Genomic DNA, 15,034 nt, shown 5'->3' on the forward strand with positions numbered 1-15,034 from the left:
AAAGACAGACTAGCTAGCCTAGTACAGAGAACAGAAAAGGGAAGGTTCAGTCAATCACATTTCAATAAAGCTGGGATTTTCAGGAAAGGGAATAGGGGTTCACTTCATACCATCAGCAAAATTAATTCCAGGAATCAGAAGGAGGAAGCAGACACCACTTATAAGTTCACTGAAATAACATGGCCTTGATATTAATTAAAATATAAGAGATAAACAGGGGATATCTAGTGAAGAAAAAATTAATAGGAATTAATTACCAACTAAAGGAAGAAGAGCTGAAGTGAAGAGAATAAAAGATTCAAAGTCAAAACTACCAGCCCTGAAAACTGATTCTACTGGGAATTTATAAGAAATAGATTTTAAGAAAATGAGTTTAGATGAACTAAATGACCTAAGTGAAGAAAGTCCTGGAAATGTCTAGAAGCAATCTGCAACTGTGTAAAGAGAAATAGAGATCAATGTCAGAACTAAGGAGAGATGGTCAACTAGCTACTCAGCATACGTAGGTACAAGTCATGGGGAGTGACTGCAAGCTAAGGAAAGAAGTATAGACAGAAGCAGGAAGCATTCCCCACCACCCACCCGAGAACCTGTTCATTCAGATATGGAACTGAAGGCAGTGAGAATCCTAATCACCTCATTAACACGCACTGACAACCTGACACCCATCCATGCTCATACAAACCTCACAACAGCCAACAAAGTGCTGCTCCAGTGAACACATGAATGATAAGAAAACGAAACAGCCTACTGCTCACATGGAGAAAGTTATAGTTGTCTGGAGAGATCAAACCAGCCACAACATTCCCTTAAACCAAAGCCTAATGCAAAGTAAGACTCTAAAGCTTCAATTCTGTGAAGGCTGAGGGAGGTAAGGAAGCTTAGAGGAAAAGTCTGAAGCTAGCAGAGGTTGGTTCATGAGGTTGAAGGAAAGAAGCAGTCTCCATAACATAAAAGTTCAAGGTGAAGCAGCAAGTGCTGATGTAGAAGCTGCAGCAAGTTATCCAGAAGATCTAGCTAAGATAATGAAGGTGGTTACACTCAACAAGATTTTCAATGTAGACAAAACAGCGTTATATTGGAAGAAAATGCCATCTAGACTTTTAAAGCTGGCAAGGAGTCAATGCCTGGCTTCAAAGCTTCCAAGGACAGGCTAACTCTGTTAGGGGCTAATGCAGCTGGTGACTTTAAGTTGAAGCCAGCGCCCATTTACCATTCTGACAATCCTAAGGCCCTTAAGAATTATGCAAAATCTACTCTGCCCATGCTCTATAAATGGAACAACAAAGGAGGAATGAAAGCACATCTGTTTACAACATAGTTCACTGATTATTTTAAGCCCACTGTTGAGACCACTGCTCAGAAAAAATATTTCCTTTCAAAACATTACTGTTCCTTGACAATGCACTTGGTCACCCAAGAGCTCTGATGGAGATGTACGAGAGTAATGGTTTTTCATCCATTTTGCAGCCCCTGGATCAAGGAGTAATTTTGACTTTCAAGTGTTACTAATTAAGAAATGTACTTCATAAGGCTATAGCCGCCATAGATAGTGATTCCTCTGATGGATCCTGGCCAACTATAAATTGAAAACCTTCTGTAAAGGATTCACCTTTCCAGATGCCATTAAAAACATTAATGATTCATGGGAAAAGATCAAAACAATAACATTAACATTAACATTAACATTAACATTAACATTAACATTAACATTAACATTAACGAGTTTGGAAGTTGATTCCAAACCTCATGGATGACTTTGAGGGGATCAAGACTTCAGTGGAGGAAGTAACTGCAGATGTGGAAATAGCAAGAGAACTAGAATTAGAAGCGGAGCCTACAGATGTGACTGAATTCCTGCAAATTCAAGCTAAAACTTTAACAGATAAGGAGCAAAGAGAGTGGTTTCTGGTTGATGGAATCTACTCTTGGTGAAGAAGCTGTGAAGATGTTAAAATGAAAACAAAGGACTTAGAATATTACATCAACTTAGTTGATAAAGCAGTGGCTGGGTTTGAGAGAACTGACTCCAATTTTGAAAGAAGTTCTACCGTGGGTAAAATGCTATCAAACAGCATCACATGCTACAGAGAAATCATTTGTGAAAGAATCAATCAATGCAGCAAACTTCATTGTTGCCTTATTTTAAGAAATTGCCACAGCCACCCCTACCTTCAGCAACCACCACCCTGGTCAGTCAGCAGCCATCAATGTTGAGGCAAGAACTTCCATCAAAAAAAGATAATGATTCACTGAAGGCTGGTTAGTATTTTCTGGCAATAAAGCATTCTCTCATTAAGGTATGTATGTAGTTTTTTAGACATAATGCTATTGCACACTTAAGAGACTACAGTACAGTGTAAACATAACTATCATATGCAACAGGAAACCAAAACATTCATGGGACTTGCAATATTCACTTTATCAAGGTGGTCTGGAACCAAACCCACACTACCTCTGAGCCTATACCATCTCTTTAATCTTTTAATGATTTAATAAGTGGAAGCACAATAAATATAGGTTTGTTTTCAATTAAGTATATACCTGTTTCTAAAGTATGTATTTGCATAGAAGTAGGAAGAAGGGTAAATATAGGAAATTACAAATGAGCCATCTAGTTTAAGAAAAACAAGGAACTGTACCAACAACAGAAAGAAATAATGAACATCCATGGTTACACACAATATCAAGTCTTTTGAAAAGGGCCTAATACTTAAATCAACACTAACAAAGTAGAAAGAGGGCTCAAGAAAAAGTTGCAAAATTATGAAATGGTCTAATGTCCTAAAGAGGAAAGCTAACTCACCAGGTCTCCAGGAGATGAGGCCTCTACATCAATACTGTCCAGAACTTTCCACAATAATGGATGTGTCCTGGATCTGCACTGTCCAATGTGATAGCTACCAGTCACACAATGGCTACTGAGTACTTGAAATGTGCCTAATGTCACTGAGAAACTGAATTTTTAGTTTTATTTAATTTCAATTAACTTAAATTTATAGCCACATGTGGCTAATGACAAGCAGACTGGTAAGAACAGGCTTAGAGAATAAGAGGATACATTATTTGAAGAAAAGGCACCAGGTTAGAATAAAGTAAAAGCTATATGTTATTCTCACCAAAGTAAGTAGAACTTAAAATAAGAAAGCTCATTTGCTATGGTTTGAACAATGGAAGAAGAAATCACAGCTATGACAAAGAGGGGAAGGTGGGGAGAATCAAGCTTATAATCTTGGGTGGTCTAAGAAGGTTGGTGTTTTTGTTCCTTTTGGGTTTCTAAGATTTTTATAACATAGCAAGATATCAAAGTAAGTATTGCTCTACTCCTAGGAGGCTCAGGAAGAGTAAATATGAAATGACAAACCCATTGTGCAAATATTTTAGCATAGGTTATGGTTTTAAATTTAGTGAAGTTTTCTGATAGCTGAATTTGATTTTAACTACTGTTAAAGTATCTTAAGTGGCCCTAGCCTGGTACCTCAGTTGGTTAAAGCGTGGTCCCGATATGCCAAGGTTGCAGCTTTAATCTCCAGTCAGGGCACGACTTACAAGAAGCAACCAATGAATGAGTAAATAAGTGGAACAACAAACTGATGTATGTCTCTATCTCAAATCAATAAATAAATATTTTTAATAAAGTATTTGAAGTGTTCACAAAAAAAGTCTTGCTAAATTTGTATTATTATAGATTATAATAATAATCTATAATCTAGATTATAGATTTTAAAAAGAAATTCAAGTAAGTTTAATATAAATTTTTAATCTTTTACCTAGCAGGCAAAGAGCAAAAACCACTCTAATAATTGCTAGTAGAATTAAAAGTTGAAATGATATTTATGAAGAGATAATCTGGCAATATCTATGAATGTACATATCACCCCCTTTACCTAAAAATTTAACTTCTTGGGATTTATGCTGCAGATATACTTGAGTATGTAAGCTACATGGGGGCAAGGATAAATTTGTTTTGTTCACTTCTGGTATTCCCAAGCACATACATGCCTTCTACATCATAGGTATTTGATAACCATGTGCTGAATGACTAAGTAGAAGAATGATTGTGAAGTGATGTGTGTACAAGGTTATTCAAGACAGCACTCTTAACAGAGAGAAAAAGAACAGAAACAACATAAATGTTTAGTTAAGTAAATTATGGTACATCCATATAATACAATTCTATTCAATGGTAAAATAAAGAATAATGATGCTCTTTATGTTAAGATACAGGTGGTTTCACCCTTGCTAGTTTGGCTCAGTAGTTAGAGCTTTAGCCTGCGGGCTGAAGGGTCCCAGGTTCAACTCCAGCCAAGGGCATATACCTTGGTTGCAGGCTAGCTCCCCAGCCCAGGTCAGGGTGCATGCAGGAGGCAATCAATTGATGTGTCTCCCTCACATCGCTGTTTCTCTCTCCCTCCCTCCCTCCTTCTCTCTGTCTCTCTCCCTCCCACCCCCCATTCCACTCTCTCTGAAAAGCAATGGAAAAAATACCCTCAGGTGGGATTAAGAAAACAAAAACAAAAAAAAGCTCCACCCAGATATAGATGATTTCAATATACTAACCATTAATTTTACTTTTTTTAAAATTAGGAATATATATGCATTTGCTTAGAATTTCTCTGGAAAAATACAAGAGATTGGTAACATCGGTTGTCTCAAAGGAGGAAAATTGGATGCCAGAGCAACTGTTATAGGGAGAGATTTCACTGCAGATCCTTTTTTTGAAATAAAAGTTTTAATAGATTGTTAAAGTGTAACAGATTTAATAAACCAAGCATTAACCAAAACATGGCATGTGTTTCTCCCCACGAAAATAAGAAAATAGAATTAAAGACCCTAATCAACAAGGCATATGATAACTTAAGCTATAGGTGTGCAGATGAGATTGTTCAAAGACAACATACTACAGAAAGGAAGAAATCAAAAGATAGAATTCAAAAATACTGGTGTCTAAAATATGGAAGTGGAAGATGAGTTTGCATTTTATGCTGTAAGCAAAGGATAACCATTTAAAATTTTTCTCTTGGTAAATTAAGTTTTTCTTTTGATGAAGCTTAATATATCCATTTTTTCTTTTATACGTATTTCTTTTTTTAAAATATATCTTTATTGATTTCAGAGATGAAGGGGAAGAGAGAGAGAGAGAGAGAGATAGAAACATCAATGATGAGAGAGTCATTAATCAGCTCTTGCACGATCCCCACTGGGGATCAAGCCCGAAACTCGGGCATGTGCCCCGACCAGGAATCGAACCTCAATCTCCTGGATCCTAGGTCGATGCTCAACTACTGAGCCACGTCCGGCTGGGCATCTTTTATATTTATTTCTTTGTCTTCTCTTGGAAGTTTTTGCATATGCCAATGTTATGAATACATTCACCTCCATTTTTTTTTTTCCTATAGTTTAGCTAGAAATGCATTAGTTATTTTTAAGCACTACATTCCTCTGATTATGTCCACTTCTAACTTTGAAATGAATAGGACTAATAATTTGGCCTATCAATTTATAAGTTTTAGAATAAATATCTATTTAGTATATGGGCCTTAAATTATTATAAATGAACAAAACTAATAGTATTTGTTGTGTGGTAGTTCAAACAAATTAACACAACATTACACCAGTGAACTTCCAACTCCTGGCTTATTAATTCATTCATGTCATTATCATACGCTTTGTTTGTTTGTTTGGAAACCTTTAGTAAGAGAATATTTTACTCTTTAAATGTCAGACTTCAAAAGATGTTCCTGATTCAGTGTCTCAGACAGATAATTTGTTGAGTCAATAAATGACTAACAAACTGATACCAAATATCTCTTTGACACATAAAATAACTAAGATTCTTATGAGACTGAAATCTTTACTAACTTATATAAGTATATAAATATTCATATACCTGTATTTCTTCACGTTCCTTTTTATCTGGAAAAGTTCTTGCAACTGTAGTATATGTTTCAAAAACTTTGCGTTTATTTTGTAGCTTCCTCATTTCTTCCTTTTTAAACTCCTTTATTCGAGCCAATTCATTTGCTTTCTGTTGTTCAAAGTCTGCAATTTCTTTCCTAAAATAAGCAAACCATGTTATCTAAGGGGACCATCTAAATATAATAATCCACATGTGGCACCAAAATGGAACACCAGGGACAGCCTGCTAATGAGGAGCTGGAGTCTTGGTAAATCCATTTTCAATCCATAGCACTGAAACAACAGCCAATTATTTAAATAAAGCACCTCTCCAACAAGCATCCACTAGGCACCTACTATAAATAGAGCACTACGCTGGAGGAAACACAGTGGAATAACTAAACATCCTTACTCCCATGAAGCTTCTTACACCTAATGGAAGAGACAGGCAATAATAGAATAAATAACATATATGGAACATTAGGAGTGGTATGGAAGAAAATAAGCAAGGAATGACGTTATATAATATCAGGATAGGAGATTAAAATTACAGATGGGGTCATCTTCTGAGATAATATTTAAAGCAAAACCTGAAGAAAGTGAAAGAATAGCCATGAGGATATTTGGACAAAACAGTTCAGACAGAGGGAACACCACATGCAAAAACTCTGATATAGGAATATGCCTGATGAATTCAAAGAACAGCCAAACCACCAGTGTAGCTAAAACAGTGAGCAAGAGACAGAAAAACAAAACAAACCAAAAAAAACCAAAGGCCAGATTAACTAGGGTCTTACAAACCACTTGAAGACGCTGGTATTTAGCTGAGAAGAATATTGATCAGAGGGACTATCATAACCCAGGTTCATTCTGCTGTGATAAGAGCATAGGGAGAGTGACATCAACAAGACAGTGGAACAGGAGGACCCTGGCTCACATCCCCTCACATAAACAAAAATCCAACAGCCATCCATGAATGTAAGTGCTTTTGTAGAAGCTCTAAGATTCTGATTCAGGGAAAACCAGGTGAAACCTTAAGATCAAGGACAGCCAGCTACTAAGAGGAGGCAAGCCCATGTCCCAGTGGTAGACTTACTAAACATGGTCCAGACTGCAGAATTAAAACAGCCTAGGCTCCCTATGGACTTAGCCCCAGCTCCATTTACCAAAGGACTCAGAAGAGCTACAGGCATCTGTGCCCCTGATAACAGGCCCACAAACCTCAGTCCCAACTATAGATCCTGAAACAACCCTAAGACCTGGCTCCAGCCTGCTATATTGTGGTACTGGAGGCAGTCCTGCCCACCCAGGGACCCAGCAGGAAGATGCCCAGGAACCTGCAGGAGCCACATTCATCCTTACCCCTGGCAACAGATCCCCTGCCTACAGACTCAACAGTAGACCAAGAAGTAGCCCCATGACCTGCTTGACTGTGGACCCAAATGCAGTCCTGTCCAACCAGGGATTTAGCAGGAACCATGTCCACCTGCACCACTGATAACAGGCCTGCCAACAATGGACCCCACAGTGGACCCAGAAGCAGCCACATGATTTGGTTACAACCCCACTCAACTGTGATTCTGGAGGCAGACTAATCAGTCCAGGGATCCAGCAGGAGAAGGTAAAGGCCTGTCAAAATCAATCCGTAAAAACAGGAAGAGGTATTTGCTCTTTCAAATGCAAAGACATCAACCCAAGATTACATGGATCATGAAGAATGAGGTAAACATGACACCACCAAAAGAAACTAAAAAGGCTCCAGTAACCAATCCCAAAGAAATAGAGATCTACAAATTGCCTGACAAAGAATTCAAAATGAATGCTTTACAGAAACTCAGCAAGCTACATTAGAATACAGATAACTCAACAAAATCGGGGAAACAATACATGAAACAAAATGAAAAGTTCAACAAAGAGAAATAAAAAAATGAAAAAAACATAGAAATTGTCAAACTGAGAATACGATGGATGAATAAAATAATGAAATAGAAACCTTCGATATCACATTCAATCAAGCAGAAGAAAGAATCTATGAACTGGAAGACAGGTAATATGAAATTATAGTCAGAGGAGAAAAAAGAATGAACAAAGCCACTTATAAACAAGGACATAAAAATGAAGCCACATAGAGAGTGGTAGGAAGTATGGAGGCGTAAGAGGGCTGACTGGGCTCTCATAGGCAGCAGCTGAAGTTCTAGAGGGATAGCTCAGCTGTGGGGGGTTCCCCCTGAGAAGTCTGCAGTTCAAACCCCAAGCTGTGCTCCCCAGCCCAGATTAACAGAACCAGGAAAGGTGCCCACATAACATCTGGCTGTGAAAAACACTGAGGGTTCTGTCAAGCAGGGAGAGATGGCTAGAAATGCAAGCAAACCATTAAAGAGCCAATGCACTAAATTCATTTGTGGGAACTCTCCTTGGGCTCTGGCAGAGTGGGCTAGCGCTGTGGGAGGAGAATCTGTGGTTGGTGGCTATTGTGAGAGAGCGGAGAGGACAGCTTCCCAGATCCCCATGCTGAGTCATTCCACCATGCTGCAGAAACCATCTTTCTCAGGCGGAGCTTTCCTATCAATGAAGCTTTAGCCTGGGGAGGAAGCAATTGCCCCACCCACTGGAAACCTTCTCGCCCTACCCTGTGGAGTTTAAGCCCTGCAGAGCTCTACAGTCTGAAGCTCATGAAGTGACTAAGACTAAAAGCCTGCAGGCAGAAGCGGATCTCTGGAAGCAGTGAGTCTTTGCCTGACCTGCTATTGGGCCTAAGGATAGGAAAAGCAGACCCTGGTGAACAGCTTGGTCCTTTCCACACATAACCAGCACCAGCAAATGGAGCCATAAACTGTAGATCACTGATAGATCCAAACAGGGTACTCGGGGACAGTCATAAACAGTGTCTGACACTGGCTTGCACCAGAGACCCTGGGAAGAGGCCCAAAACCAGTAAACCCAGTGACCTGCTTCAGACAACAACAGAGTAATATTCAATAAGCTTCAAAGCAGTGTATCCACAAGGAGATACTGGCAGGCTCCAAACACAGCTGAGGTGAATTCCACTTCACATGATAAGCCAAGGATCAGAGCAGCAAATTAGAAGACAGACTAGAAAAAATATCACTCAATCAGAGAACCAAAAAGAAAAAAACAATTAAAAAGCAGGAAGACAGTTTAAGGAAGCTGTGGGACAACAAGGAACAGAACAATATCTGCATCATAGGAATATAAGAAGGAGAAGAAAGTTAGCAAGGGATAGAGAACCTGATTGAAGAAATAATTTCAGAAAACTTCCCTGACCTGGTAAAGGAAAAAGTCACACAAGTTCAGGAGGCAGAGTTCCAAGAAAGAAGAACCCAAAGAGGCCAACGACCAAACACATCATAATTAAAATGCTAAAAATCAAAATCAAGAAGAGATTCTTAAAGGCAGCAAGAGAAGCATCATACTTAATGGGCAAAAACTAAAAGCGTTTCCCTTAAGAACAGGAATAAGACAGGGGTGTCTACTTTCACCACACTTACTCAAAATAGTACTGGAAGTCTTAGCCACAGCTATCAGACAATAAAAAACAATAAAAGTCATCCAGGGAGAGGAAACAAGATGACGGCGTAGGTAACAGCTGCACCCGCCGCCTCCCACAACCACATCAAAATTACAACTAAAATACAGAACCACCATCACTCAGAACCTCCTGAAATCTGGCTGAACAGAAGCCCTACAACCAGGGAACTGAAGAAGCACCAAGACCAGTAGGAGGCGCACAGATGCGGGCGGATCGGGGCTGAATCGGAGACGTGCCGTGGGCCCACACCGGGTGCCGTGGTTGAAACCAGGGAGAGAATCTCGGAGGTGGGGGTTTTCTGGAGGAGTGAGGGGGTCCCAGCCCCACAGCAAGCCCCCAGCCGAAGGCTCCAGGGCCAGGAAGAGACGTCCCCACAACTCCAGGCTGTGAAACCAGCAGGGACTGTCCCTGAGGGTCACGGAGGCTGCGGGAGCCCCAGGCAGCGCCTCTTAAAGGGCCCGCCCATGGACTCACTCAGACATGCTCCCTCTGAGTGCCAGCGCCGAGCAGCAGCCTGAAAGGAACCTGGGACACTTGAGGAGGAACTAACCTGCCTGAAATCCGGGTGAGAGGTGGAGGGCCAGCTTTCTCCCAGGCAGAAGAGCTGGCAGAGGCCATTGCTCCTTTGGCAAGGCCTCCCTGCACACAACCTGCAGGCAGGCGCCATATTTGAATTGCCAGCACCTGACTCACACCTTTGGCCCCGCCCTGATGAGTCCCAGAGGCCCCGCCCCTCCTACCTGCAACCTCATCCAAGCCATTTCCAGTGGCTTTTCTAGGCAAGTGGCCTCTCAAGCCTCATGCTTAGGACTTTCCTAAAATCTCTTAAACAAGCAGCAGCAGGCCCCATACAGCTTGATAAGCGGCCCCAGGCCTGACACTAGTGGCAGCCTGCATTGGCTCATAGCTTGGCCTCTCCTGGACAACGACAAGCCCAGCACAAGTAGCAGCCAACTACGGTTTGCTGTGTAGCTCAGGCTGGGTGGCCCTGGGCAAGGCACTGGCACAAGCTGACTTTGCACCTCCCAGGAGGTCCCACAGACAGTGCAACTGGTGGTCATACTCGACCATGCTGGATTACAACCCTACCACATAAACGAGTGACACTCGAGGGGCCCACTTGATGAACACCAAAGCTCCACTGAAGTAAATCCTGATCCATAAGGGTGTCTCCAGCACAGCAGCTCTTTGGCTATAGTTGCAGCTGGTCCTCACAGCTGATTGGCCTGAGGTTCAGTTCCGAGGTTCAGTTCCTTCTAGGGACGCCAACAGCAACCAAGGCTCAACTACAACAGGGCAGTGCACCAGCCCACACAGGGGAGCACCTAGAAGGCCCAGCTCAGGTGACTGGGGAGGCTGAGCCACTGGACCCTACAGGACACCTACTACACAAAGCCACTCTAAAAATTCCAGAAAACATACAGCTCTACCTAATACATAGAAACAAATAGCTGGAAGCAGCCAAAATGTGGAGGCAAAGAAAGATGTCACAAAGGAAAGAACAGAAGAAATCTCTAGAAGAGGACCTAAATGAAATAGATCCAAGCAAGCTAACAGAGAGTTCAGAATTTTGTTTATAAGGATGTTTAAGCAGACTACTAGGGAAATAACTGAGAAAAATCGATAACATAATAAAGTACCAATTTGAAATGAAGGCTACACAAACTGAAATGAAGAATAATTTACATGGAATCAACAGTAGAGTAGAGGATGCTGAGAATCAAACCATCAATTTGGAACATGAGGAAACAAAAAACACCCAACCAGGAGAGCAAAAAGAAAAAAGAATCCAGAAATATGAAGATAGCATAAGGAGCCTCTGGAACAAATTCATGAGGCCCAGCATTCATATTATTGGGGTGCCAGAAGGGGAAGAAAGAGACCAAGGAATTGAAAACCTATTTGAAAAAATAATTGCAGAAAACTTCCCCTACCTGGGGAAAGAAATAGACTTACAAGTCCAGGAAGCCCAGAGGGTCCCAAACAAGAGGAACCCAAAGAGGCCCACAGCAAGACACATCATAATTAAAATGCCAAAGGTTAAAGACAAAGAGAGAATCTTAAAAGCAGCAAGAGAAAAGCAGTTAGTTACCTACAAGGGAGCACCCATACGACTGTCAGCTGATTTCTCAACAGAAACTTTGCAGGCAAGAAATATTCAAAGTGATGAAAAACATGGAATTACAACCAAGGTTGCTCTACCCAGCAAAGCTATCATTTAGAATTGAAGGTCAGATAAAGAGCTTCCCAGAGAAGAAAAACCTAAAGGAGTTCATCACCACCAGACCAGCACTACAGGAAAAGTTGAAGGGTCTTCTTTAAGAAGAAGCTAATGAACAAAAGAATCTGATGAACTAAATAGATCCAGAGACATTGACGCATGCATCAGACGATCATATTTCAGAGGAAAGAGAGAAGGCAGGTGGAGGGTGGGAAGGGATTAACCAAAGAGGTTATATGCATAACCCACGGACACAGTTAATAACAGGGTGAAGGCCTTGGAAGGGTGTGGGAGCGAAGTGGAAGGGATCAATTGGGGGGGAAATGGGATACCTGTAATACTGTCAACAATAAAGATAAATTTAAAAAAAAAAAAAAGTTGTTCCAAAATAGTCACAGGGATGTAAAGTACAGCATAGGGAATGCAGTCAATAATATTACAGAAACTATGTATGGTGCCAGGTGGGTACTAGAAATATCAGGGAGAACACTTGATAAAGTATATGATTGTCTAACCACTATGCTGTATACCTGAAACTAATACAAAATAATACTGAGTGTAAACTGGAATTGAAAAATAAAATAAAACATTGTGAGGGCCCATTTTGGGCGTGATGAAAATGTTCTAGGAAAAAGAAAAAAAAAAAGTCATCCAAATTGGAAAGGAGGAAGTAAAACTGTCACTATTCGCATATGCCATGATATTGTACATAGAGAACCCTAAAGACTCCACTAAAATAAATGAATGAATTCCACAAAGGAGCAGTACACAAAATTAACAGCCAGAAATCAAAGGCATTTTTGTAAACCAATAATAAACTCTCAGAGAGGTAACTAAAAAAACAATCCCATTTACCATTGCAACAAAAAAAATAAGATAGCTTGGGTATCAATTTTGTATCCTACTACATTGCGGAATTCATTTATTAAATCTAGTAGTTTTCTGACTTTCTATGTACAATATCATGTCATCTGATGTTGGCTGTAGGTCTGTCATATATGGCCTTTATTATGTTGAGGTATGATCCCTCTATTCCCACTTTGCTGAGAGATTTTGTCAAAAATGGGTGTTGGATTTTGTCAAATGCTTACTCTGCATCTATTGATACGATCATGTAATTTTTGTCCTTCATTTTGTTTACGTGATATCACATTTATTGATTTGCAAATATTATACCAGCCTTGCATTCCTGGGATAAATCACACTTGGTCATGGTGAATAATTTTTTTAATATATTGCTGGACCCGATTTACAAATACTTTGTTGAGGCATTTAGCATCTATGTTCATCAGGGATACTGGCCTATAATTCTCTTTCTTTGTAGTGTCTTTATCTGGTTTTGGAATTAGGATAATGCTGGCCTCATGGAAAGAGCTTGGAAGTGTTCCTTGTTCTTGGATTTTTTAAAAATAGTTTGAGGGGGATAGGTGTTAGTTCTTTGAATATTTGGTAAAACTCCCCGGTGAAGCCATCTGGACCAGGGCTTTTGTTTCCTGGGCGTTTTTTACTTTTGCGAATAAACTTAACCAAGGAGGTAAAAGACCTGTACTCTGAAATCTGTAAGACGTTAAAAAAAGAGATAGAGGAAGATATAAACAAGTGGAAGAATATACTGTGTTCATGGATTGGTAGAATTAACATTAAAATTTCCACACTACCCAAAGCAATCTATAGATTCAATGCAATCCCTATTAAAATACCAACGACATATTTCACAGGTCTAGAACAAATACTCCAAAAATTTACATGGAACCAAAAATGACCCCAAATAGCCACAGCAATCTTGAGAAAGAAGAATAAAGTTGGAGGGATCACAATACCATATATTAAGTTGTACTATGATGCCACTGTGATCAAAACAGCCTAGTATTGGTAGAAGAACAGGCATATAGATCAATGGAACAGAACAGAGAACCCAGAAATCAACCCAAGCCATTACACTCAATATTTGACAAAGGAAGTAAAAGCATATAACAGAGTAAAGACTCTCTTTAATAAATGGTGCTGGGAAAACTGGACAGGTACATGCAAAAAAATGAAACTAGACCATCAACTTACACCACACACAAGAGTAAACTCAAAATGGGTAAAAGACTTAAATGCAAGTCATGAAACCATAAAAATCCCAGAAGAAACCACAGGCAGCAAAATACCAGACATCTCTCGATGCAATGTTTGCTGATACATCTCCTAGGGCCAGGGAAACAAAGGAAAGAATAAACAAATGGAACTACATCAGAAATAAAATGCTTCTGCAGAGCAAAAGAAACCATCAGCAAAATGGAAAGGGATCCCACTAATGGGAGAATATATTTGCCAACGATATATCTGAAAAGGGGTTAATTTCCAAAATATATAAAGAACTCATACAACATAACAAAAGGAAGACAAACAATCCAATTTAAAAATGGGCGAAGGACCAAAATAGATACTTCTCTGAAGAGTACATACAGATGGCCAAGAGATGAGTGAAAAAAATGCATGCTCACAGTCACTAATCATCAGAGAGATGCAAATTAAAATGATGATGAAGTATCACCTCACACCTGTCAGAATGGCTACCATCAACAAATCAACAAAAGACAACTGCTGGTGATGACGTGGAGAAAACGGAACCCTGATACACTACTGGTAGGAAGGCAGACTGGTGCAGTCACTATGGAAAACAGTACAGAGTTTCCTCAAAAAAATTAAAAATGGACTGCCATTTGATCCAGTGATCCCACTTCTAGGAATATATCCTAAGAATCCCAAAACACCAATCAGAAAGAATATATGCACCTCTATGTTCAAAGCAGCGCTATTTACAATAGCTAATATCTGGAAACAGCCCAAGTACCCATCAGTAGATGAGTGGATTCAAAAGCTGTGGTACATTTACACAATGGAATACTATGAAGCTGTAAAAAGAAGTATCCCTTACCCTTTGAGACAGCATGGAGCGACCTGAAAAGTATTATGCTAAGCGCAATAAGCCAGTCAGAGAAAGACAAGTATCACATGATCTCACTTATATGGGGAATCTAATAAACAAAATAAACTGATGAACAAAATAGATCCAGAGACATGGAAGCATGGAACAGACTGCCGAATCTCAGAGGGAAGAGGCGTCAGGGAGATGAGAAGAGATTAACCAAAGAATTTATATGCTTACATGCATTACCCATGGACACAGACAATAATGTGGAGAAGTCATGCAGGGGAGGCAGGTGTGGGGTAGAAGGGGTCAATGGGGGGGGGAAAGGAGATATCTGTAATACTTTCAGCAATAAAGATAATTTTTTCTTTAAAAAAGGGAATGAAGAAAGCCTACAGGATTTATAGGACACCAAAGAATGAACCAATATACACATTATATGAGTCTC

At 39.9% G+C, this 15,034-nt stretch overlaps 1 protein-coding gene across 5 annotated transcripts in view; it reads right to left on the reverse strand.

Moving 5' to 3' along the window:
• CPAP (centrosome assembly and centriole elongation protein) overlaps positions 1 to 15,034 on the reverse strand; it is a 66,307-nt gene that overhangs the window by 23,592 nt on the left and 27,681 nt on the right. For all 5 annotated transcript variants that reach the window (XM_016203560.2, XM_087814424.1, XM_016203559.2 and 2 more), the window contains one exon: positions 5,891 to 6,056. In XM_016203560.2, the coding sequence (XP_016059046.2) occupies positions 5,891 to 6,056 (166 nt within the window). The remainder of the gene's footprint in view (positions 1 to 5,890; positions 6,057 to 15,034) is intronic.

This window comes from Miniopterus natalensis, chromosome 2, assembly GCF_054644295.1.
Source record: "Miniopterus natalensis isolate mMinNat1 chromosome 2, mMinNat1.hap1, whole genome shotgun sequence".
Taxonomy (NCBI): Eukaryota; Metazoa; Chordata; class Mammalia; order Chiroptera; family Miniopteridae; genus Miniopterus; species Miniopterus natalensis.